Genomic DNA, 27,656 nt, shown 5'->3' on the forward strand with positions numbered 1-27,656 from the left:
AATGATTACTTGACTCTTTGCGACAAGAGTGGGAAGACTGGGAAGTCCAACTATTTTTTATGTAAACTCATTTAAGATTTCCCTTATTTTAAGACTCCTGTGTGTGGTGTGTATACACAGATGTATATACCTAAATATATGTGTATGAGTTTCCATATATTTATACAGATTCATATATACATATGATACATGGGATCATTTTATAGATTTACATTTATGTATGTTAAATTGCCTTTTTCTTCTAACATTTCATGAACATTATCCCTGCCTCATGATATTAATTATTATTCAAACATGATTTTTTTTTTTTTTATTTGACAGAGAGAGACACAGCGAGAGAGGGAACACAAGCAGGGAGAGTGGGAGAGGGAGAAGCAGGCTTCCCGCTGAGCAGGGAGCCTGATGTGGGGCTCGATCCCAGGACCCTGGGATCATGACCTGAGCCGAAGGCAGACGCTCAGTGACTGAGCCACCCAGGCGCCCCTCAAACATGATTTTTTTTAAAGATTTTATTTATTTATTTGAGAGAAAGAGAGCACATGAGAGGGGGGAGGGTCCAAGGGAGAAGCAGACTCCCTGCCGAGCAGGGAGCTCGATGCAGGACTCGATCCCGGGACTCCAGGGTCATGACCTGAGCCGAAGGCAGTCCCCCAACCAACTGAGCCACCCAGGCGCCCTCAAACATGATTTTTTAATGGCTTCGTATTTTCCCATTAATGAATATACCCAAATTTATTTAATCAGTCTCCATTTGTTAAACATTTAAGTTATTTACAGTTTTTCGTAATTATAAATAATGAGATGAGGACTCCTGGACATGTATATGGCTTGTTATTTCCTTTTTATTAAATCCTAGCAGTGGAATTCTGGGATCATAGGAATGATTGGGCTTTTTTTGTTTTGTTTTATTTTTGTTTTTGGGTGGGGGGAAGAGGGAGAGGGAGAGAGAGAATTTCAAGCAGGCTCCACGCCCAGAATGGAGCCTGTCGCAGGGCTCCATCTCTTGACCCTGAGATCATAATCTAAGCCAAAATCAAAAGTCTGACGCTTAACCTACTGAGCCACCCAGGAATGATCAGTTTTTTTTTTTTTTTTTTTTAAGACTTTATTTATTTGACAGAGAGAGACACAGCAAGAGAGGGAACACAAGCAGGGGGAGTGGGAGAGGGAGAAGCAGGCTTCCCTCGGAGCAGGGAGCCCGATGTGGGGCTTGATCCCAGGACCCTGGGATCATGACCTGAGCCGAAGGCAGATGCTTAATGACTGAGCCCCCCAGGTGCCCCAGGAATGATAAGTTTTAATGCTTTCTATCATATTGTTAAATTGCCTTCCAGTAAGACTTCTTAGTTTATACTTATTTATTATTCTGTAGAAGTGCTTATTTTACTTAACTTTTGCCATTACTCTTAAGAAAAATGGTCAATTTGATAGATGAAAATGGTTTTATAGTGTTTTAATTTGTGTTTTTTTTAAAGACTGATAAGGTTGAACTTTTTTTTAGTATTTGACATTAACATTCTTTGGAATTTGTTTTATGTCCTTTGCACCTTTTTCTATTTTTTTAAAAAGATTTATTTATTTACTTAGAGCACATGAATGCGTGTGCTCCCAGGGGTTGGGGGGGAGGGGCAGAGTGGGAGAGGGAGAGAAAAAGCCCAAACAGGCTCCCCGCTGAGCAGGGCTCCATCTCAAGACTTTGAGACCATGACCTGAGCCAAAATCTTAAGAGTCTGTTGCTTAACCAACTGAGTCACTCAGGCACCCCTGTACTGTTATTTTCTTTTTCTATTTTTTCTTTTTTTCTTATTTTTTTTAAAAAAATTATGTTGTAAGAATTCTTCCTATAAAAAGAGATCTATATAAAAAAATTACTCCATGGTCTTTTAAGGAAAATTATTTGTTTTTGTTGGGACACATAGAAAAATTGTGGATCCCTAATATTTTTGGAGGAGTAGCTTCATTAAATCTTAGGATTTTTTTTGTCAAAAACAACCAGGCCAGTTAGAAAAGGGAAATAAATTTGAGGAACTACTCCTGGAAGGCTGTAAGGATTAAGAATTTCCTTCCTTGCTGTGGTATGACTAGGAAAAGAAGGAAGAATTAACAAAGATCAACATAGAGCACCTAAGAGGAAAGAAAGTTACAATGTACTGTAGAAAATAATGCAATAATTTCTTACTATATTGCAGGACCTGTTTCATGAATCCAACAAGCACTTACTGAGTTAGAGCCTTCTCTGCCATTAAGGAGCATACACTATATACTGGTGGGGGGAGGAATGATTATAAAGAGAAAGATACACTTTTTTTTTTTTAAAGATTCTATTTATTTATTTGACAGAGACACAGTGAGAGAGGGAACACAAGCAGAGGGACTGGGAGAGGGAGAGGCAGGCTTTCCACGGAGCAGGGAGCCCGATACGGGGCTCGATGCCAGGACCCTGGGATCATGACCTGAGCCGAAGGCAGACGCTTAACGACTGAGGCACCCAGGCGCCCCAAGAGAAAGATACATTTATACCAGAAAGAATACAGTGTGAAATTTGCTGTAATAAGGCTAGAGAGAACCTGCCTACTGTATTATACAGGATAGTTTTAATGGACTTGGTCTGAGTTTTTAGCACAGAACAGATGAGAATGAGCCTATTGGTGACCGCCAGAAGTTATAGCTGTCACCTCTCATATGTGGAATAATAAATGACACCTGAGACAATAAAAATTAAATGATACTCAAATACTATAGTTTTGAACAGGTGAATTTTGTTTTGCTTTTGAGTTCAATATGAGTATGATAATGAGTTTAAGTATTTGTCATAATGAAAAGACTAAATTATATTTCTTAGATTTTTGTAAACAGGGAAGTATGTAATACATTTTTGAAAATTATTAGAATGACTAAAAATAGTGCCAATCTTATCTAGAAACAATGAATTCTTAAGATTCCAGATAAATGGATTTTTGTTGTATTATAAATCTCTTAAGGGGTGCCTGGGTGGCTCAGTCGGTTAAGCAAGTCTGTCTCTTGATTTCAGCTCAAGTCATGATGTCAGGGTTGTGAGATCTGGCCCCCATCAGACTCCATGCTGGGTGTGGAGCCTGCTTAAGATTTTCCCTCTCCCTCTTTCTACCCTCTCTTATTCTCCCCCTCACTCCTCTCTAAGAAAATTAAAAATTAAAAATATCTCCTAAAAGGATTCTCTAACAATGCTTTTTATAAGTTTGACTTTCTCCTTACTGAAGTGATTCATCTAATATTTGTGTATGTGCTTTCATCTCTATATTACTATAATGACTTTAATACAGGTGAAGACTAGTAAATTTTATTATACCCAGATGAAAACAATAATTTTGTTATTTAAGAGCTGGTTTTCCATAGTGGTACCAACAGTAAGACTCAAATGATATCGTTGATTTCATTTTAAGACTCTTTAGTACAGCACTATTACTCATTTTCACCTCTTGCGTATAAGTGCTCAATAGAAATATACTGTGTGCATGAAATCTGAAATATATTGCTAAATCAGTAAATTGAATATATGTTTGAAAATCCCATTTATATCTTATTTGAAATTATTTTAATCAATTTTATTTTTTATATCACAACTTTTACATATAGTGTAAGTCTTCAGCACATGTGTATTTTTCCACACGTGTAATTTGTAGTTTGTTCTGATTTCATAATGACTTAATCATTTATTCCTTCATTCTTATATTCCTTCTGCTTCTGTAGGTTCAAACTCTTATCATGGGTCCGTTTCTATCTGTCTTTCCTCTCTCCCCTCGCCCCCTTTTTATTTTTATCTTTTTTTATTTTTTATTTTCATTTTTCATTTTTTTTTAAGATTTTATTTGAGAGAGTGAGAGAAAGAGCACGAGCAGGGAGGGAGGGAGAGGGAGAAGTAGACTCCCCTGCCGAGCAGGGAGCCCCACATGGGGCTAGATCCCAGGACCTGAGCTGAACGCAGACCCTTAACCAACTGAGCCATCCAGGCACCACCCCCCTTTATTTTTAAATAAAACTTGTAGTCCCTATATTAAGTTGGACTTTTCAAAACTGATAATTTCTTGTTCTTATGGTAGAATAATTTTTACTTTTATCCCAATAATTAGCTAAAAATTCCTTCTAAACCTTAGACCACGAAGCGTAAAACCTTACAAATTCTTGGTCGTGAAATGATTTTTTAAAGAATGACCGTTTTTTAAAGAACAATATTTTACAGTAAACATGATGCCAGGGAGCTGTTTTCCTTGTGAAAACATGTAGAAGTAGCTTTTATGAATATGAATGCATTATAATATAGTAACAGCAGAGTTGCGATTTTACAGACAGTGGTGTTCTAAATTGTTATGACCAAAAAATGTTATTATGGCTCAGTATTATGGATAGACATAGATAATATTCTGCATTCATAAGGCTCATATCTTTGCAGTATGCTTTTGTATATATTTCCTATTTAATCTTTATATAAACTCCATTTTACAGCTGAAATGGGAGATCTGAAAGTTTGTTATCAAGGTTGCAGAACTTGAACCTAGGTCTTCTGAACTTGTAGGCTTTCCACTTTGTTATAGCTGTAACATGTTTACCTGTGACATATAAACATGTCTTACAACATCTTTATGTTATCTGTAACATGATTATGAAACATTTAATGGAGGCATTTAAAGTTGGATTTTGAAAAAGGATGTGCCCTGACAAGAAGCAAAAAATTTTAGGAAGGGTGAAAGGTAGATTGAAAGATTGAGACAGGTGTGTAGGTTGGGACAGCAGTTATCCCACAAAAACGCTTTTCTGCTACGAATTTTTAGGATGATTTGTGTTTGCTTCCTTTCCTTAGAAGGTTTCGAGTGTGAGGTGGGAGGGTAACGATAGTTACGTTGTCAGTCACTCTTCTTGTTTGGCTGTGTCATTGTTTTCGTTTCTAGATGTTTTTCATATACTACTTAACATCTTCAATTTATCTTTACCTAATATTATACCGGAAGGCATATTCTAGGACCCTTTCTCCAATATGGTCCTATTGCAGAAACTTTGAAACTTCTTGCCACTTAAAAATAATCGCTTTTAGGGGTGTCTGGCTGGCTCAGTCAGTAGAGCTTGTGACTCTTGATTTTGGGGGTCATGAATTCAAGCCCCACATTGGGTGTAGAATTTACCTTAAAAAATGATGGCTTTTAATAATTTGTGGTATTATTTTTCAGTCTGATTTTTGAATGTGTATTAATTATAATTTCAAAAAATTGGGATGATAATTGGGGTCCCTGGGTTACGGTACAGTTTAAGCGGTTAAGTGGCCAACTCTTGGTTTCAGCTCAGGTCCTGATCTCAGGGTCATGGGATCCAACCCCATGCTCAGCGTGGAGTCTGCTCAAGATTCTCTCTTCCTCTCCTTTTGCCCCCCCCGCCCACATTCTGCTCTCATAAATAGGTAGGTAGGTAGGTAGATAGACAGATAGATAGATAGGGATGTATAGGGGCAGGAGTTACATATGGAAAATCAGTGTGTACTTTCTGTTCAGTTTTGCTGAGAACCTAAAACTGCTCTAAAAAATAAAGTCTAGGGGCCTCTGGGTGGCTCAGCTGGTTAATGTCTGACTCGTGATTTCCACTCAGGTCATGATCTCAGGGTGGTGAGATTGAGCCTTCCATATCTGGCTCTGTGCTCAGCGTGGAGTCTGACTGTCCCTCTTCCTCTGCTCCTCCCCCTGCTTATGTGCATGCGTGTGCATGCTCTCTCTCTCAAAGAAATAAAAATCTTAAAAAAATAAGGTCTATCGGGGTGCCTGGGTGGCTCAGTTGTTAAGTGTCCGCCTTCGGCTTAGGTTATGATCCCAGGGTCCTGGGATCAAGCCCCGCATTGGGCTCCCTGCTCAGCGGGGAGCCTGCTTCTCCCTCTCCTGCTCCTGCTTGTGTTCCCTCTCTCGCTGTGTCTCTCTCTGTCAAATAAATAAATAAAATCTTTAAAAAACAACAAAAAAAATAAGGTCTGTAATGAATAAATATATTTACAAATAAAGTTTATTAAAAATTGGGTAATACCATATTATAATTTTATTTCCTGAGAAGCTAGTTTAATTCTGAAAAATATATTTTGTGACTGTGATAGGTTTATATTATATCATAATTTTTTGTATATATGCCATTAAAATTTACAGTTATTTTAATCTTTGTGGTTAGAAGTCAGGATTGTGGTTACCCTTAGGGATGCTGCATCAAGACTGGAAGGGAAGACGAGAGGGGTCCTGAGGTGCTGTTCATTTTTGTGAAAATTGAGCCGTATACTTACATGTTTTTTCTGTGTGGATATTATATCTTAATAAACTTTAAAAGTTCAGTAGTTACTGAAATAACACTTTAAGGTTAATAAAGTTAATAGGGATGATTGGGAAAAGAAATATAGAGATAGATGACTGTTTTCTTCAGTTGTGATTTTTAAAAGATACGTAAATAGTTCATTAAAAATGTATGTTTACTTAGGAAATAGTAACGTATGTGTCTAAGCTCCAGCTATTTGGAGTAACACTTGATGGCTGGATGACAGCCTGTGACAGGATTTCAAGGACTTTAGTTTGCTAGCAAACTAGTCTGAAGCGTGAGAACCGCTTAATCTATTTCTAGAATTTAAGTTATATATGAACAGATGAGGACCTTATTTACTCACTTCTGTCTCCCTAAGCCTTTTCTTATACTCAGCGATGCATATTTGTTAAATTAGTGAGTCCCTGTTTTTGTTTGCTCTCCCATCAACTATCCTTTCTTCTGCTTTGAGTATTATCACTTTTAAAAAAGCACTTTATAAGTTTCAAGGTAAGGTATCTTTTTTGAATTTGTATTTTTTTATTATTAATGAATGTAAGTTTTAAAATGTTTAAGTACATGGGCTTAATTTTTTGAGAATTATCTGTTTCAGTAGCCTAGACCTGAGTTGTTCAGTGTGGTAGCCACCAGTCTCATGTGACTGTTGAACACTTTGAATTGAGATGTGCTGTTAAGTGTAAAATATACCCTGGATTTTGAAGTCTTATTGTGAAAAACAATGTAAAATGTCTCAATAATAATTTGTTAGTGTTGGTTTCATTTTGAAATGACATTTTTTAGATCTATTGGTTAAATAAAATGTATTGTTTAAAATTAATTTCACCTGTTGGTTTTTGTGTCTAATGTGACTACTAGAAAATTCAAATTCACATATCTGGTATACATTTTATTTCTACTGGGCAGTACTAATCTAGATGGTAATCTAATCATGAGGTGATTAGGACCTGAATTAGGGTAGTATTTATAGAAAAGAAAGTAAGGAAGGATTTTAAGAAATTCTGCAGTATGCATATATACTATATAATATCTGTTACATTACAAGATATTTTACAGTATTTATGTACTTCAGTCATGACTTTGTAATCAATAGTAAGCTTTTTTTTTTTGAAGGCAAAGGCTACATTACTATTTTGAAATTCTCTACATCTGTTTTGCTGTGTGCATAGTAGCTTGATTAAACAAGAATAGGACATCAAATAATCTTACAGACGCAAATTTAAATTTTTAGAAAAGCAGATCAATGATTCCTAGAGTTCTTATACCTTTTATTTTAACATCCTAATATCACCAGATAGCCAGATCAGTCATATCCTTTTTAAAAGGAGTAAGGGTAAGGGAACTAACATCTGGTCATATATATACCAGGGCCTGGGTAGTCATTTTAAATATTTTTTCACTTAATCCTTATGGCAACCTGTGAGAAAGATAACCAGCATTTTATAGATTAAGACACTGCAATTCAGTAATTTTTCCATTGTTATGGTGTTAATTCAGATATGGCCAACTTCACAGCTAGCACTTTATCCATTGTAGTTTATTATCTTGATTAAAGTTATTTTAAATGACTTGAAGTTAGTCTAATATTGTGGTTGACATGAATTAAAGAAGAACCTCTAGAATGAGATATATAATGATAAATTTTGATAGTTTATGATGTGTATGTTATGTGTTCTGTGTTAATATACGACAGGAAATTTGGAAATCTTTTTCCCCAGACCTGAGAGGAAGAACAAAAGACATGTTTGTTTTTCATTCTGATTTTTCATGGGTGTATTCTAGAAATTGCACATAGTTCTTGGGGAAAAATTATAAAGTAGTTTTAAATATTTACTTGGTTTTGTCTTTCAGATAAAATCAAAGACAAAATCAAAGAGAGAGATAAGGAAAAAGAGAGAGAGAAGAAAAAGCATAAAGTAATGAATGAGATCAAGAAAGAAAATGGAGAAGTAAAGATTTTGCTGAAAAGTAAGTTTATATTCAGTGATTTTAGTTGTACTATATTATATTGCTCGGTGTATTTACTGGCTTAGTGATTCAAATAAATGTTGCTGAATTTTGCTGGAATAAACTTTAATGGGAAGAATATGGAAAGTTTTGTAATAGTGGGGAGTTCTAATCTGTATAGTAATGTCTTTAGTATATTTCATTAGTGAGTCATGAAAAAGTAGAAAAGGTTAGCCTTCATTAAACTGTTAGATTCCTTAAATATAGGTTATCCAATTCTGTTTGCATTACTAGTCTTTACCCATTATTTAGATCATCTAAACAGGCTAAAACAATTTTAGTATGGTAGGGATGGTAGAAGAAGTGAGCTTAAAAATATTTGACTGTAATCACCATATCATAGTCTGATATCATAGAGGGAACATTTTACTCTGAGCTGAATTAGAAGGTATACTGTTTTGGGGTGCCTGGGTGGCTCAGTCATTGAGTGTCTGCCTTCGGCTCAGGTCATTATCCCAGGGTCCTGGGATAGAGCCCCGCATCGGGCTCCCTGCTTCTCGGGAAGCCTGCCTCTCCTTCTCCCTCTCCCCCTGCTTGTGTTCCCTCTCTCTCTGTCAAATAAATAAATACATAAAAATCTTAAAAAAAAAAAAAGAAGGTATACTGTTTTACTGAGTGTTTCTTGCAGGCTTAAAGAACATCCTCTTTTTGTTTGCTCTTTTTTCTCTACTGAGAACATTTCTCTATTTGTTACGTTTGTTTTCAGTTGCTGTTTATACATGGTGGGGGGTGGTTGGGTAATAATACAAATCCTCTCAATAAATCTGAACTTTTTCAGGGAATATGGTGTGGTAGAAATAGAAGTAAGGACAGTTTTATTTTATTTTATTTTAAAGATTTTATTTATTCATGAGAGAGAGAGGCAGAGGGAGAAGCAGGCTCCCCGCGGGGAGCCCGATGCGGGACTTGATACCTGAGCCAAAGGCAGATGCTTAACCGTCTAAGCCACCCAGGCGCCCCTATTTATTTATTTATTTTTGAAGCTTTTATTTATTTATTTGACAGAGAGAGACACAGTGAGAGAGGGAACACATGCAGGGGGAGTGGGAGAGGGAGAAGCAGGCTTCCCGCGGAGCAGGGAGCCCGATGCGGGGCTCGATCCCAGGACCCTAGCATCATGACCTGAGCCGTAGGCAGATGCTTAACAACTGAGCCACTCAGGCGCCCCAGGACAGTTTTAAATTCACTCTGGTAGCAGGATAATCAGTGGCACTTTGGTTGCTAGGCAGCTAACAAATTCATTACCTGTCCCTATTGACAATTTGTAGATCAGAACACATTGATTAATTGGATGTTGAATTTACGTGTTAATAAACCATTATATCTACATTAAGAAGAAAAGGCTGTAGTACTGTATGTGTAATGAAATAATTGGTTAAAATTTATGTTATTTAAGATAAACAGAATATTAGATTCTGTAGTTTCATTTCATTCTTTGTCATGTTTCCTGGTCACACTTTAAGCTCTATTTTCTACTTGTCAGAACTTTATATTTTATAAGATTCTTTTGACCTTGGAAGAAGCAGGTCAGAGCTTAAGTCGATGGCTACTTAGTTAATGCTCATGGTCCTTTTATTCTTTTTCTTTTGACACTGTGTTTTTGTTGTGTTCTCCAATTAGATTGTAAGACTTTGAAGCAGGAGTCAAATCTAACCACCCTAGTGCTGTACAGCAGCTAATGAATCATGCTTGAAGTGTTTACTTAACTTTACCCTGTTGGTTTAGTCAAATAGTCATTTTTTACTGGTTTAGTCAGATAATCATTTTCTTATCCAGTGGAATGTACAGTGATGTTACTGGGTTGAATGTTGGATTCCTTACATACCATTAATGTGAAATATGTGAATCTAGAGACTACATATACAAATAAAATTTAAAATAGCCCCAGAAAATGGAGATTTTTCAGTAATAGGCAATAATAACCTTGACTTTGAAGTAGGTGAAAAATCTAGGAGATATTTTGAACTGACCTAAACTGAAAACCTAGTGATGATAAAGGGGAAAAAATGAGATAGTTTTGGAAATGAATTCGTGACCTCTGAGATGACCGAGGGAAAGTGTATTTACTGTAAAAGAGAAGTAAATAATAATTTAATTACTGCCTTACAGGGTTGTGAAGATTAAATGAGGTAAGGTATGGTGGAAGTGCCAAGTAATGTGTTTGGCCCACAGATAATTCAAGAAGTGGATATGAATCTTTTTTGTAAACATGTATGAAAGATTAACTCTTGTGATTGCAAAACAACAACAAAATTATCTCCTACGTGGGTAAGATATAGATAATTAAATGAATGAAACACAATTCATTGGGAAATGGTGCCTGTCCCCTTGTAAGCGGCAAGTGTTAGCTATTGTTATTGTCTAGTAAAAACAGTTTGCTCTAAAAAAAAAAAAAAGTTTGCTGTGCTAGTTTATGATCAGGGAAGGGCCCTCTTTGTTATTGGTGTCATGCAACAACAACAGAATCAATATGGTAGGGGGGTGTGCTGTTACTACTGTGTGCCCCTTTTTCCTTCATGGCTTTTAACCTTTATTTTGTCTTTATAATTTTCTCCTTCTGATAAGGCTAATGTTGCAGGCTGTGGCTACTTAGGCATTGATTGATGACAGCACTTGAGCATCTAAAATAGATGCTAACTCTTACTTCACACCAGTCTCATTGCCTTCAGGTTTTCATCAAAAACTGCATCAAATTGAGTATACTAGAGATATGTACATAATTATATACATGCTAAAAAGGTTATTTATTTATTTGAGATAGAGAAAGAGCACAGAGGGAGAGGGAGAAGCAGACCCCTGCTGAGCAGGGAGCCCAATGAAGAGCTCAATCCCAGGACCCTGGGATCATGACTTGAGCTAAAGGCAGCTGCTTAACCGACTGAGCCACCCAGGCGCCCTAAAAAGTTTTTATTACTGCAGAAATCCTGTAAATGTTTTTCTCTTTTTTTTTTTAAAGATTTTATTTATTTATTTGAGAGAGAGAATGAGATAGAGCATGAGGGGGGGAAGGGTCTGAGGGAGAAGCTGACTCACTGCTGAGCAGGGAGCCCGATGCGGGACTCGATCCTGGGACTCCAAGATCATGACCTGAGCCGAAGGCAGTTGCTTAACCAACTGAGCCACCCAGGCGCCCTCCTGTAAATGTTTTTCACTGATGAAATAGGATTATTTGCCTTATGAGAAATAGTTTAAAGGAACAAATATATTTGACACATAAGCTTATTCAGCTCATCCTTTTATAGTTAGTGTCTGCCAGCTACTTTTTCTGAGCATACTTATATGTTCCAGCCATTTTTTTTGTTATGAAAAGTTGTAAGAACAGAGATGTTATGATTATAGTATTTTTGAGAGTAAGTTTTATGATTATAGTATATCAGAGAAGCTTGTTGGTGAGCAGTGGGCATGGGGGTTAAGAGAAGCCAATATCCAAGATTATTGGTAGTATACCAAAGGTCGGTCGGTCATAGGTGGGTAATTCTTGTCAGGAAGAGTGAAAATATTGCTGTGCAAAAAAAGCAAAGTCATTCCCCCAAGACCAGACATTGAAAATAGCTAAGCTAATTACTACTTTTTTTCTATGTATGATAATGGAGTTATATATAAATATTAATTCTCGTATTAGATAGGAAATCAGAACCAGTTTTTCTGGACAGCCTTTATTTTTTCTATTAACACAAAGTATACTAAGGCTAGTGGTGCAAATAAATGCCAGTAAATTTGTGATTTTTTTTAAAAGGTTTTTTTGGTATAATTAGCCATTAACATATACTGTTTTTGTTTCTGTTTCTGTGTGTGTTTTTTTCTGTCTTTGAGTGACGGTCTCTTTCTCTCTGGCTGTGTGTGTGTACCTTTCTCTGTGTCTGAATCTCTCATTGCCTCTGTTTGCATTTGTGTGTCTGTGGTGCCATGTGTATGTGTATTTGTCTGGGGTCCACTGTGTGCATAGATCTGTGGATCTGTGGAGGGAGGATCCCCTATCAGCCTTATACCTTTATACTTTCTGAGGGTCCAAATTACTGACAACACTTCTATTCTTTCTGTTATGGGTGCTTATTAGGATCCTTTTAATAAAGTATAAGTCTGATTTGAAGATTTACAGGATTTAGAGAAAGGTATACTTTAAATACTTTCTAGTGTAATAGAAGAACATTGATATTCAAAATTGTCTAATTTCCTTAAAGTATTTTATTTTTATTTTTATTTTTGGTTTTCCTTAAAGTATTTTTAAAATTTTCTCACTATATATCTACTGCATTTCATATGTCATTCTAAGACAGGAAATGAATCACAGATTATATAAAACTTCAAGAATCTATCTAGTAAATGCTGGTGCCTCGGTTTGGTTTAAATGTAAAGAATGCATTTTACCTCTGTCCATCAGAGGTCCCCGAGACTACCCCCAGGTTTGGTGATTTGCTAAGAGGACTCCTTTGACTCAGCATATAGATGTACTCATGGCTATGATTTACTACAGTGGAGGATACAAAGTAAAATCTGTAGAGAAAAAAGGCACATGGGATGTCTGGAGGAAACCAGGCATAAGCTTCCAAGAGTAGTGTCTAAGTGGCATCACACAGGATACACATGTGACAACACATGTGAAATGTTGTCTACCAGGAAGCTCGTTAGAGACTTGATGCCCAGGGTTTCTATTGGAGGTTGGTTACATAGGCACCTTCTGTCTAGCATGTACCAAAATTCCAGGCTCTCAGAAGGAAAACATGTGTTCAGTACAAAACAGATTGTTTACACAAAAAGTTTAGGTACAGTGAGCCACTCTTAGCAGGGGTTTGTGGGAACATTCCCAAAGAACAAGTTTCTCAGATGCCAGCCAAAGGCCAACCTTGCAAGCAGGCCTTCCTAAGATTAGCAGTCTCAGGCATGTTATGTTAACTCTCTTCTGCATACTGTGCTCACTTTAGTATTTAATTACAGAGTAGCCTGTCTTGGGAATTTAATTCCTTAATGCTCATTATGGGACTCTCTTAACTGATTTTTTTTTTTTACTATTTTGCATTTTTCATCTGACTATTTAATACTATTGCTATTTTCATCCATCCTCGTGACTAGAGAATAGATAGACTGTTGTGCCTATTTCATTTCAAAGTAACATATATCCTATTGACTGGATATTTTCTATTTTACTTTTTTAAAGATTTTATTTATTTATTTGACAGAGAGAGACACAGCGAGAGGGAACACAAGCATTGGGGTGGGAGAGGGAGAAGCAGGCTTCCCGCTGAGCTGGGAACCCGATGCGGGGCTCGATCCCAGTAACCTGGGATCATGACCTGAGCCAAAGGCAGAATCTTAACGACTGAACCACCCAGGCGCCCCTCTATTTCACTTTTTAAACATGTGTTAGGCATAAATGTAATAGGATATTAAGCTTATATTTTCCTTCAAATGAAATTCTGTTTATTTTGGCAATCCATTTAACTTATGTAATTTTACATGTATTTTCAACTTAGTTATTATACTTAGGCCTTTTAAACTTTAAGTTATATTTTTTAATTCACTGCTGTCTTTTTTCCTTGACACATTTTGATTTTGCTTACATATAAAACCTCTTTTATCTTTTATTCTGACTACCTCCCTATTAATTTTTTCATTAATTTTTTTCATTAATTTTTTTCTTAAGATATTAACCTGAATCTCATGTTTTGATAGTTCATCCTAGGTAGCAAGTATGAATTTGTTAATATATTTACTTCTAAGTAGACTCCTCAGAGAATTTTATGACTTTACAAACCTGTTTAATCAATAAAGTTGAAAGGCTTTTATTTTTGCTTTTCATGATTATACCAAGTCAGTCTTCATTGCATATTTATGAATTTTTTTATTTTTTATTTTTTTAAAAAATATTTTATTTATTTATTTGACAGAGAGAGACACAGCGAGAGAGGGAACACAAGCAGGGGGAGTGGGAGAGGGAGAAGCAGGCTTCTGCCTGAGGAGGGAGCCTGATGCGGGGCTCGATCCCAGGACACTGGGATCATGACCTGAGCTGAAGGCAGACGCTTAACGACTGAGCCACCCAGGCGCCCCTATTTATGAATTTTTAGAAGTGATGGTTTACTGTTAACAGTAAACTTCCCCTTTTTAGAATTGCCATCAAGTTGAGAGAATTTTCTGTCTTAAGAAAATATTTATTGATTTGAGAGAGAGAGTGTGCACACAAGCAGGAAGGGCAAGGAAAGGGAGAGAGATTCCCAAGCAGACTCCAAGCTTGAGCGTGGAGCCCTTTGCAGGGCTTGATATCATGACCCTGAGACCACGACCTCAGCTGAAACCAAGAGTCTGATGCTCAACCACCTGAGCCACCCAGGCGCCCCAACTTGAGAGAATTTTTATGTTTGTTTCTAAGATTAGGATTTAGTGGCATTTATATTGTGGAAAACTTCGGCTGAAAGGGGGACAAGGAAAAATTACACAAACCTCAATTAGTTTCTTGGTGAGTGAAATCTTTTCATTCATGGATTCATTAAATATTCATCTATAATGATATATTAAATGCCACAAAGGTTACAATGACAGGGGAAAAGTATCACTTCATTCTGAAATCATATAAAAATTACTTGTTTCACTCATACAATATGTGGAAGGACGTCTGATACACAGGTATCCTATGAGTGAAAAAAATCACTGTGAATTTAGAATGAAGTGATTCCAGTTCCAACTAGAGAAATGAGGGAAAGCAAAATGAAGGAAATGATATGAGTTGTTTTTAAAGAATAGGTAAGAAAGAGGTCAGGACAGGAGTATTTTAGGGACAGGAAATGCCTTTGCAAGTAGTAGAAAGATAAGGCAGGACTGAGTGTTTTATAAGAAATTTTAAGTAATGCAGATTGACCAGAGAATAAAGTACTTGAGAGCATTGTCTTGGGATTCCATACTGGAATGGTTATATTTTATTTGGTAGGTATTGAGAACCCTTGAAGGAGGTTTACTCAAGGGATGAATATGATCAAACAATATATAAAACTTATAGAAAGATTAATTTGGCTCCAGAATTCAGGATGCTGGTCATGAAGCTGTTAGACCAAAAATTAATAAAGAATTAAAAAATCAAGGATGAACTGGATGATTGTTAAACCTTGGAGAGATCAGAAAGAATGATTTGAAATAATATCACTGGATTTGATATTTGAACATTCTGGGAAAGTAAATTTGAGTAGACTGGAAGCAGACCTAGAATTTAAGGGACAAGAATGATAAGATAAACGGAAGACACTTGGCATAGAGGGTTCTTTATGAGAAGTGTGGTCAAAAGAAGAGGAGAGGGAACTATTTTTGTAAGGGTTTTTGGAATTGGTGGGAAGGACTTATTTTTGAAAAGTAGGCAGGACATCTCACCCACTGGAGATAGAAATAAAAGACACGTGAATATGGAAAAATTGAGGTAAGGAAGCCGATTGGGAAGATTTAATTCATAACAGGTTGTCTATAAAAGTGAAATAACAGGTGGAAACAGTGAATGCCTTAACTCTTATCCTAATGGCTTTCTCATGTTATCTTAGGAAGCATAATATTTTCTTGTGAAGATGTTTACTTTCTCCTTTTTTCTTGTACAGAAATATATTGTGATAATGTTACGTGTTTATATGTACACTTAGTCTATAGCTGTATAGACTCCGTGGATTACTCTTATTTTTTGGAGTTCCAAATTTCTGGGTGCAGAGTCTACCTGACTTCAGTTACAGAAGCTCATTAATATATAAGCTTACATTGCCCCAAATCTTTTACTTTTATATTCATCTCTTTACTAGTACATGGTATCATTTATGCTTAGGACATGAGAAATTATTCTAATTCTGTCATCTTTATGGTGCCTTATTGGGTTTTCATCAGGAACTTTGCAAACTCCAGTGGACCTCTAAAATAGCCATTTTAGATGCAAGAGTAGTTTACTAAGGAGGAAATATGGTAAAAAGCTAAGGAATTGGTGTGTTTTGTTGCTGTTATATTATACAAGTCATTTTCTCCCTTTGTGATTTACAAGTCTTGACGCATAATGCAATTTTGAAGAACTCAGATGCATAAAAATGACGTGTATCAGTGGAAAACATCTGGAAGGCATTATTCATATTGACCTCTGTTCACCTTCCCATTTCTGATTTTCTGCATTTAAATTTGAAGATTATGCTTTCTAAAACTTCCATTCATTACTTCAGTAAACACTGACTGAGAATCTGTTACATGTCAGAATGGTACTTGCACACTATAGGTGTAAGTTTGTCCTAGACCTTCGTGTGTGTGTGTGTGTAGGGAGAGGGAAAGAGACTAAATTATGATTATCAATACTGTGTGAAACAAGTCCCAAATATAAGTCTGAATCTGAGTAAACTTTGCTTATTTATTGTAAGACAGGTCCTTAAGTGTGATTTTTTTAAGTAACTAAAGTACGGAGTTTTTAAAGAAATTTTTTTCCAACAGGTGGGAAGGAGAAACCAAAAACAAATGCTGAAGACTTACAAATTAAAAAAGTAAAGAAGAAAAAGAAGAAGAAACACAAAGAGAATGAAAAACGGAAGCGTCCAAAAATGTATAGCAAATCTATTCAAACCATCTGCTCAGGATTGCTATCTGATGTTGAAGATCAAGAAGCCAAAGGCATCCTAAATGATAACGTAAAGGATTACAGTGGAAAGAGTTTGGATAACAAGAACTATGATTCCAAAATTCCTGAGAATAGTGAGTTTCCATTTGTCTCATTAAAGGAGCCACGGGTTCAGAATAACCTCAAAAGGTTGGACACTTTGGAGTTCAGACAGCTCATTCATATTGAGCACCAGCCTAATGGAGGTGCATCCGTTATCCATGCCTACAGTAATGAACTCTCCCACCTTTCTCCTATGGAGATGGAGAGGTTTGCCGAAGAGTTTGTGGATCTGGTGTTCAGTGAAAATGAAAACTCTGCAGCTTTCTATGTAATGGGTATTGTTCATGGGGCAGCTACTTATTTACCTGACTTTTTAGACTACTTTTCATTTAATTTTCCCAATTCGCCAGTGAAAATGGAGATATTAGGAAAGAAGGATATAGAAACGACAACTATGTCCAATTTTCATGCTCAGGTAAGAGGTTTTTAGTTAGTTTTTTTTTTTTTAACTTTTAGTTATGTGTTTTAGATAAGTTTCAGTTTTTCATTTTGTTATAGGTTTGAAATAAAAAGGTAAGACTATAATGACACCTCTTGGGAATATTAAGAATAAATTACCTTCTTGATGTGAACGTAAGATTTTGAATTTCAGAGTCTACTTAATCTCTTTTTTCTTAAAGATAATTAATGAAATAAGATTTTGTTGTCCTTTTTTGCAAGTATTTATTTTGGAAATGAAAGAACTGAGATGAATTTAGCCATGTATTTCCCACGTAAGCAGTTCTCTTACCTAAAAATCACCTAAAGTCTTCTTGCTTTATGCCTTAAAATTGCTTAACACTGGATGCATCAGATAGTGGGTGCTGAGTAAATGTTAGCTGTTAAATATATTGTGGTACAAAGGAGTCAGTTAATTCTGCATTTATGTGAAATTAGTGTAGCAGTGCATTTATTGAGCTAACTTCATTTTCCTACCCTTCTCTATGGTGTAGAATATACATTATTTTAGAAAGCAGAGGCAGAATCAAGTCCATTTGCTCTTGAAAGTCAATGTGGGCTCATCTAAAAGGCCGCTGCCACTCTCAGATCAGGGACTGCTTAGGCCAGGAGATCAGCCAATTTTCATATTTATGGGTGCTAAAGTTCCCAGTTTCTAAGGAATAATTGACATCATTCTAGTTTGGAAGGAGGGAAAAAAGTAGTCTCAAAGGGATCTTAGTGATCATCTATCCCAACCTTTCTCACTTTACAGATATGCAAACAAACATAGATAGGAGTAACTTCTATTTTAAGGTTGGCAGCAGTACCAGGAGTAGAACACAATCTCCTTAGTCTTCATCCAGAACTGTTTTACTTACTCTGAGTATATTTCTTTTTTTGATATGTGTTTAAGTTATAGTCTCCACCTTAAATGATAGTCTGGACGTCCAGTCACATTCACACATACTTACTTTGATTTCTGATTTCTTCATTCTTCCCAGGAAAAGCTGTCTCTTAATCTAATTTGTGGTATCCTTCCAGAGAATGATTTTTTTAAACCATTTATAGAGCTTTTTAATTTGGGAAAATGCTTTCTGAATTACAGGGACTAACTTACATGCTAAACCAGTTTATAACTTGAGGCTTTTCTTGTCCTGAACATGAGAACCTCTCTTCCAAATTTTTGTGTAGTCATTGTAGTGTGACTGGGTTAGTGTGGGTAGCTGGATGAGCTCTGATACGCGGTGGATGGAAAGAGAAGGGAGCTAGTCCTGGTCTAGTTGTTTACCAGCTGTGACACTAGACAGCTACTTAAGCTCTGTGTCTGACTTCCCTCACATACAAAATAAAGATAATATTACTCAATTCACAGGGCTGTTGGTTAGAAATATTTCATAGAATATTAACAGGTTATACAAAGAGTTGTTACACTGACTTGATATATAATATTACAACTTTCCATTTTGTTGAATAGGTGAAGGCTAGCTTCTGAATGAGGATTTTTTTTTTTTAAGATTTTATTTATTTATTTGACAGAGAGAGACACAGCGAGAGAGAAAACACAAGCAGGGGGAGTGGGAGAGGGAGAAGCAGGCTTCCTGCGGAGCAGGGAGCCCGATGCCGGGCTTGATCCCAGGACCCTGGGACCATGACCTGAGCTGAAGGCAGACGCTTAACGACTGAGCCACCCAGGTGCCCCTGAATGAGGATTTTTGAGTGTGTTAGTTTAGGGTAGGGAGTTCAGCAAGTACTGAAGATCAAAAATTACCACAAATACTTTATATACTGATAAGGAATTGACTAAATTATGATATATGCACACAGTGAGATATTATTGAGCCATAAAAAGGAATGAAATACTGATACATGCTGATACATAGTGTGGATGAATCTTCAAAACATGTTGAGTGAAAGAAGCTAGTCGCAAAAGGTCACATATTGTATGATTTCATTTATATGAAATAACAAGAATAGGTAAATCTATAGAAACAGACAGCAGATTGGTGGCTGCCAGGACCTGGGGGAAAGGGATCTGCAGTAAACATAGGGGGTGCATCTATCTATTCAAGATAGGACTTCATTTCGTTTGGTTAAATACCCAGAAGTGAAATTCCTGGATCATATGATAGTTTTGTTTTTCATTTTTAATTAAAAATTTCTTTAAAGATAAACTTTTTGAAGCTTTTGTTAAACTGATTTTTTTTTTAAAGATTTTATTTATTGACAGAGAGAGAAAGAGAGAGAACACAGGGAGGAGGGGCACAGGGCTAGGGAGAAGCAGGCTTCCCGCTGAGCAGGGAGCCCAATGGTGGGGCTCGATCCCAGCACCCTGGGATCATGATCTGAGCCGAAAGGAGATGCTTAACTGACTGAGCCACCCAGGCGCCCCCAGTTAAACTGATTTTTTAAATAAACTTTTTATTGAAGTATACATAGACAGAATGCACACATTATAAATGTATAGCTTAATGAAGCTTTACTAAATGAACACATTATAATTTTAAGAAGTAGAATATTACTAGTAGAGCTTCCTCCAAACTCTTCTTTGTCGCTAACTTTGTGCCCCCCACCCGTACATACACAAACACCCAGGTAACCACTTTCTGACTTCAAATACCACAGATAAATTTTGCCTGTTTTTGGACTTTTATAATAGAATCAAATAGTATGTGAATTGTTGTATGTGGCTTCCTTCCTTTAGCATTATGTTTGTGAGATTCATCCATCTTGTATGTAATAAGTTTATTTTCTCGTTGCTGTATGGCATTCTGTTGTATGAATAAACGACAGTTTATTTGTTTTGTTTACTGTGGATGGATATTTGTTTCTAGTTTGTGGCGGTTACAACAGGGGTGCTGTGAATATTTTTGTACATGTGTTTTATTGGACATACGTGTTTCTATTGGGTATGTATATAAGATTGGAATTTCAGGATCAAAAAGTACACAAATGTTCAGCTTTACTAGCTACTACAGGTTTTCCAGAAGTTATTGTACCAATTTACATTCCCACCAGCAGTGGTACACATCTTTGGCTACACTTAGTAGTGTCTGTCTTTTTCATTTTAGCCATTCTGGTGGCTGTGTAGTAGTATCTCATTGTGGTTTTAATTTGCACGTCCCTGATGACTAAAGAAGTCAAGCTCCTTTTTATGTAATTATTGTCCAATTGGATATCCTCTTTCTAAAACTAGCTAGTGTACTCTTTTGTACATTTTCCTATTGGCTTTTCTTTTTAATTGGTTTGTTGGGCTTCTTAATATGTTGTGGATAAGAATCTTGTCAGATATATGTATTGCAAATACGCCCTCTCATTGAGTGGCTTGCCTTTTTACTCTTAAGAGTGTCTTTTGATGACTAGAAGGTCTCAAGTTTAATGTGATCTCGTGTAAGTTTTTTTCCCATTTACCATTAGTGCTTTTTGTGTCCTGTTGAAGAAATCTTTGCCTACCCCAGGTCATTAATGTATTCTCTAAAGTTTTCTTCTTGAAACTTTTATTTATTGTTTTACCTTTCGCATTTAAATCTACAGTACTTTTGGAGTTGATTTTTGTGTATGGTATGAGGCAAACTTCAAGGTTCATATTTTTCCATATAGGTACTCAGTGGACATGATCATTTATTGAAAACACCCATTCCACATTACAGTGTCATATCATCTTAGCCATGAATCATCTGAATCATATATATGGTGTTTCTGGACTCCCTCTAATTTCATTATTTGTCTTAATTGTCTTAACTTTATAATAAAACTTGGTCTCTAGTAGAGTAAGTATCAGTTTTGCTATTCTTTAAGATTTTCTTGGCTCTCTGTATTTCCATATAAACTTCACAGTTAGTTTGTCTGGTTCCACAGAAAAATCTGCTTAGGATATTGATTGGGATTACATGGAAGTTGAAGTTCAAGTTTGGGTAGGATTGATGTCTTTACAATATTGAATCTTCCAGTCTGTGATCATGGTATTTCCCTTCATTTGTCTTTTATTTTCTCTCAATAATATAATTTTTTCATCCTATAGATCTTACACATCCTTTGAGATTTATTCCTAGGTATTTGAGGACTTCATTTTATTGATCACTCTTTTTGAGAACTTGGAAGCTCTGAGTACTTTTAATTTTTTTTTTTTTTTTTTGACAGAGACAGCGAGAGAGGGAACACAAGCAGGGGGAGTGGGGGAGGGAGAAGCAGGCTTCCCACAGAGCAGGGAGCCCGATGTGGGGCTCGATCCCAGGACCCCGGGACCATGACCTGAGCCGAAGGTAGATGCTTAACCGACTGAGCCACCCAGGTGCCCCCTGAGTACTTTTAGAATATGACATTGACACTCATCTTGAGAAATTGAAAGTGTATCTTGTACCTTATTTCTCTTCCAGCATCCTTTCCCCCCTTATCCATGGTATTATTGTGCATCGTGCACACTTGTTAGTAGAATCACATAGTGAAGCTCTGTATTTTATAGGTGATGTTAAATGAATTAGCTTACATAATGCTATGTGAATTTGTCTTCACCAAAAGAATTGGTTGAGGTAACGTTAACTGAACTAATTGTGTGTTAGTTTTCTAGGGGAGGAAGGAAAGGAGGTATCAATATTGGAATGTAGTTTCACTTAATATCAACCATAACAAAGACAAGTTGTGGGAAATAAAGCCAAATTCATGTTCCAGCTTGATGATTTGGTCATGACTTCTTCTGAACAAAGTTTGAGGGGTTAGGTTCAGTAGAACCTGCTCTATATGAGAAAGAATGCTTTTTACAGAGCAGAGGAAAGCAGAGCTGTAGAGAAGTTTTGAATTTTAAAATTTTGTAATCCAGGGCTGCCTGGGTGGCTCAGTTGTTAAGCGCCTGCCTTCAGCTCAGGTCATGATCCCAGGGTCCTGCGATCGAGCCCCACATCAGGCTCCCTGCTCCGCAGGAAGCCTGCTTCTCCCTCTCCCACTCCTCCTGCTGTGTTCCCTCTCTCGCTGTGTCTCTCTCTGTCAAATAAATAAAATCTTAAATAAAATAAAATTTTGTAATCCAGTAACTACCCTTTAATTCCCCTTTCTACGTTTTATATTCTTACAAACCTTTGATCTAATCAAAACCAGTCTGAAAAGCAGTATTCAAAAGATCTAGAAACATATGAGAAGAGATAATTGAATGAGTTGATAGAGAAGGGTACAAATCTGACCTTTGTTTGGCACCTGGGTGGCTCAGTCATTAAGCATCTGCCTTCGTCTCAGGTCATGATCCCAGGGTCCTGGGATCGAGCCCCGCATCGGGCTCCCTGCTCCGCGGGAAGCCTGCTTCTCCCTCTCCCACTCCCCCGCTTGTGTTTCTCTCTCGCTTTGTCTCTCTCTGTCAAATAAATAAAATCTTTAAAAAAAAACAAAAAACTGACCTTTGTTGTTTTTATTTAATCTTAGTTTAGAAAATACATTTAGCAGCATTAAAGAAATTCATAATGATAATGAGTATCTGTGTAATGAATTAGCACTATTTTTTAGTGGGTAAAATAGTATATATAATAATTTAAAATATATGTTCTGTGTTTTCTTGCATTTTTTTATTATGTTAATCACCATACATTATATCATTAGTTTTTTATTTTCTTGCATTCTAATATTGTACTCTGTGTAAATATTGAAGCTTGAAATGTAAATAAAACCTCATTAATTTCAACTTTAAAACAGGTCCTCATATGCCCAAGTTTAGATCAGACCCAAAGAATTAATACCACCAGCAGGGCCACTGTATATGATGACATGAATTGTTACTACAACTCTTGATAATGCAACCTGGTGGCCCTGACCATCAGTGGCTTGTGGAACCCAAACTAAGTCCATCCTCATGAGACTAGTTTGTTTCCTCCTTTCCTTCCTTCCTTCCTTCCTTCCTTCCCTCCTTCCTTCCTTCCTTCCTTCCTTCCTTCCTTCCTTCCTTCCCTCCTTCCTTCCTTCCTTCCCTCCTTCCTTCCTTCCTTCCTTCCTTCTTTCCTTCCTTCCTTCCTTCCTAATTAAAATCTGAGCAACCAAAATTTAACCAAAATTCATTTGCCTTCAATTCTGTGGAAACTAAAAGATGACAAATTATGTAGCTATTTCTATGATTTTTTATAGTGATAGTGTTTATCTTTGTAATAAATACTCTGTAGTTGTCACAAAAACTCATTTTTGCACCTGTTTAGCCTTTATCCTTAAAACATGTTAATTTGAGGTTTTTTTGGTGGATATGTGTGTACATGTGTGTACAACAGTACACACACACACACACACACACACACGGCAGTGACAGAGGATCAAGACATCCTAGCCTTTGAATTCTTTTGGTTATGGAATTCTTTTTACTTGTATAATAATGTTTTCCGTCTTCATCTGTATCCTTGCAAGTTGCCTGAAAAATTTAAAGGCCATGTGAAATTATATATTGTTTTAATAGGTCCTGTCATGTCTCTAAGTTGTGGCTCTGAGTCACAGTGTCGGTCAAACTATATGATTAAAGTCTTTGAGAATAGAAACATACCCGGATTTTTATTGTAAGTTCATGACTTATCTATATCCGTTCTTTTGCTGTAGAAAACAAAACCCTGAAAATGTAATGGCTTAAAGTGATTTCTCACAGTTCTTTGGGCTGTCTGGAGAGTTCTTATGGTCTTTGTCATCTTGTCTGGGGCTGGGTGGCCATTTACATGGCTGATGGTTAGCAGGTCAGTTGGTCTTGGGAGATCTTGCTTGTATGTCTGGTGGTTGGTGCAGTGTCACCTGGAGTGATGATCACATTTCTCTCATCATGTAGCGGGATAGCCTGAGCCCCTAACACATGATGCTTGTTGTAGGGTTCCACAGAGCAGAAAGAAGGCAATCCCCAGTGCACAAACCTCTGCTTGTGCTGTGTTTGCTAATGTCCATTGGCCAAAGGAAGTGAAAAGGCCAAAACCACATTCACTTCATGATGATAGGACTGGTGCAGTCATGTTGCTCAAAAGTGAACATACATACTTGAGAAGAATTTTTGGCTATTTGCAACCTCCACATTTGTTCTAATTTTTCTACCATCTCCACATGGTTCAAATATTCATTTGATAGTAGGGAAACAAAAAGGCAAGTAAGATAGGAGTTTTGTCTGTCAAGGAATAAATAAGATTTCTTTCTTGTCACTCAGTATTTAAGCAGCATATACTCTGAACCCTGTAGTTAGAGCTGTAAGAATATGAAAATGGAGCAGTTGTCTTCTCATCACCCTTTCCCCTCCCCCAAACTCTAAATCTTGTTTTTATTTTATCCTGGTTCTAAGTTGTTTGTATCAGGTAACTTAAGTCAAGGTGTTAACTCATGACTAAGTGGCTAATATCTTAATAGTGAAACAGTTATTAAATCTGATCTGATCTGTTAAGCTTTGTCCCTCTGCAAAATGAAGGGAGAATTAACTTCTTGCTAGAGTCATTCACTGTGCTAGGCAATAAAGATCATTTGGTATGCCATCTTTGAACCATTGGCTACCTTTGTACTAAATTCTCATTTTGACCATTTGTGCCTGTCACATCTTCCTTGAAAGCTTATGAGCTGATCTGTACAAAATATTACTGTGGCTGGTACCAGATGCTCTAATTGAGAAAGGGGACTTTTTCCTTTATTGTACTGATTTTAAAATGAATAATAACACTTTCATCCTTATTTTAGTTGAAATTATATGGATATTTTTGAAATAGAATGTTGACTAAATGTCATTACCTATTATATTTTGATTTGGAAGGATATGCCAGATGTGATGGGAAATGGCTCCCTCTGGTGGCACACTCCTTTATGTTAGATTTTAGATTGCCTCAGAAAGAAACGTGATGAGCTAAACCTTGTTTTTTAAGATAAGACTTTCCTTCACCTTTACCCCTCCCCACAAAACACCCAGAATTGCCCTCACCCCCTCAATTTTTGTTCTGATAACTGTCCTGTTTTTGTATTTTCTTCAGATTGATGCTGATGCTAGGTAGGAACAGAAGGAACAGATATCTGTAATATCTTCTGTATTTATTATGGTTCACTATTATTCTGTGGAACTTTTAATGTCTTGAGATGTTGATAGGTATGCTAAAACAACTATAAGAAAAACAGGTTTTGAAGTCGGAATACTTTGTGTAATAGCCAAATAAGTTATGTTTACCATTTAAGACCTCTCAGAAACGTCAGTAATAGTGTGTGTGGTAAACCTCCCAAACAGAAGAGTTTCCCAAGCTTAGTGGACTATATAGAATCCTCTTTTCAGGGGCTGCCATATAAGGAAACATATTTGCGGAAACAGCAAGTCGTTTCAAGTGAGTCATTCGTGGTTTTTTTGAATTACTTACTACCATATTTGCTTCTTCCCTTGTTGTAGCAATTTTTATACATAAAACAGTTTTAAGTCTAACAAATTTATTTTTGGCAGTGATTCCCTGTCAGAAAAGCTACTTTATTCTTTTTATAGCAGGCTGACCTCAGAATCATAAGGTCTTTTGTTTGTTTGTTTTAAAGATTACTTTTCATGTAATGAGTAATGAATAGGATTTTAGTTTATTTTTTAAAGATATTTCAGAGAGAGAGAGTACAAGCATGAGTGGGGGGCCGGGACAGAGGGAGAGGCACACGCCCCACTGAGTGGAGTGGGGGGCGGCCATGCAGGGGCTCAGCCCCAGGACCCTGGGATTGTGTCCTGAGCTGAAGGCAGACGCTCAACTGACTGAGCCACCGGGCCACCCCTAGGATTTTAGTTTAAATATAATTTAATTAAACAGTTCATTTCTTGTTAACCAATATTTCTGAGATTTTGTTATTGGCACTTACTGGCAGTGGGTACAAGAAGTCTCCTATTGACTGTTTTTATCTTTCCTTCTGTAACATTTATAGAGAATATATGAGGGGAAAGGTAAACATGCAGTCATAATATTGGTAGGTTTTTTGCCAGGGCTGGGGATGGCAAGGGGAGAAGCTGTAGGGAGGAGATTTAGATTAAAATCTATCTGTCTGGTCTAACAGGCACTATTTAAATGTGAACTATTGAAATATAAATATTTGCAAATATATAAATAAGTATTGTTTCTATCCTTTACTGTGTTGTCTTTTGAAAGAGCTATATCTAAATTGGGAGGAAAAATACGTGTACTCCTTGTAACAATGTGAAGCATATAGGATATGTTTTAAAGCACTTTGTGACATGTTTTGATATTTTCTAGTAATTTTTTTTTAACTGCATCAGAAAACTGATGGTTTGATTAATGTTTACTGAAGTGAAAAAAAGCAAATACAGTAATTTCATGTCCAGTATTATCATGATGTGAGGTTTTCGAGATAGGTGATTTTTCTAGATAATGGAAGTCTTTAATTTTGGGTACCAAGATTTTAGTGAAGATATCCTTTTTCAATCTAGGTTTGTCATTATGATGCTATAATACTGACATCCTAGGGGAGCTGCAGCTATGTATGCTTGCTTCCTGCTACTCCTCCCCCTTCAAATTTGTAGTTTCTTATCCTTTATGATTTTAGAGGTTAGTGAGAATTGTACCTAATGTAGAAACACGTGTCAGAAGAGACCCTTTTATGAGTCATGGTCTTAACAGCATTTATTGGGCTATCTAGAGATTCTTTAAACCCTTATCTTTTTCCTCCCCTGCCCCATTGCCCTTGAGTGTAATAGTTGGATAGATGGTTTTTGGAGAATTGAGGCTTTTTAATCTTATGATATTGTAGATTTAATTTCATTCCATGTAATAGGGGATATTTGTTATATAGTATTTAATAAAGTACGTGTCACCTAAATCAAGAACTATTTCTATTTTTCTGAAAGGTGTGTGGATTGTATTCTTATATTTTGTTTTAACTGCTTAAGTGCCATCTGTATATTTTCTTAAGAGATACGTGCTTTTTAATTTGATTGCATTGTTTTATGTAATTTGCCATGTTTAAAACATTAAATTAATGATTCCGACTGACTTAGTGAATGTTTGAATATTGGGTTATTAAACTAGAAAGTTGGGTTAAATGGTATATAAGTAAAAGTTGTATTACAATGCATTTTTTAAGATTTGTTTATTTTGGAGAGAGAAAGTGCATGCCACACACGTGAAGGGGGAGGGGCAGAGAGAGAGAGGGAGAGAATCTCAACTAGATTCCCCGCTGAGCATGAAGCCCCACTCGGGTTCGATCTCATGTCCCTGAGATCATGACCTGAGCCAAGATTAAGAGTTGGATGCTTAACCTACTGAGCCACCCAGGCACCCCATGAAAGGAAGTTGTTTTGCTT

At 36.6% G+C, this 27,656-nt stretch overlaps 1 protein-coding gene across 1 annotated transcript in view; it reads left to right on the forward strand.

Annotated features, from left to right (window-relative positions):
• The window catches only part of RSBN1L (round spermatid basic protein 1 like), a 71,351-nt gene that overhangs the window by 26,507 nt on the left and 17,188 nt on the right, over positions 1-27,656 (forward strand). The window contains exons 2-3 of the mRNA XM_025872784.2: positions 8,167-8,283; positions 16,759-17,399. Of these exons, the coding sequence (XP_025728569.1) occupies positions 8,167-8,283; positions 16,759-17,399 (758 nt within the window). The remainder of the gene's footprint in view (positions 1-8,166; positions 8,284-16,758; positions 17,400-27,656) is intronic.

Source organism: Callorhinus ursinus, unplaced genomic scaffold (genome assembly GCF_003265705.2).
Source record: "Callorhinus ursinus isolate GAN/ISIS: 27379988/994484 unplaced genomic scaffold, GSC_fseal_2.0 scaffold12, whole genome shotgun sequence".
In the NCBI taxonomy this organism is placed as follows: Eukaryota; Metazoa; Chordata; class Mammalia; order Carnivora; family Otariidae; genus Callorhinus; species Callorhinus ursinus.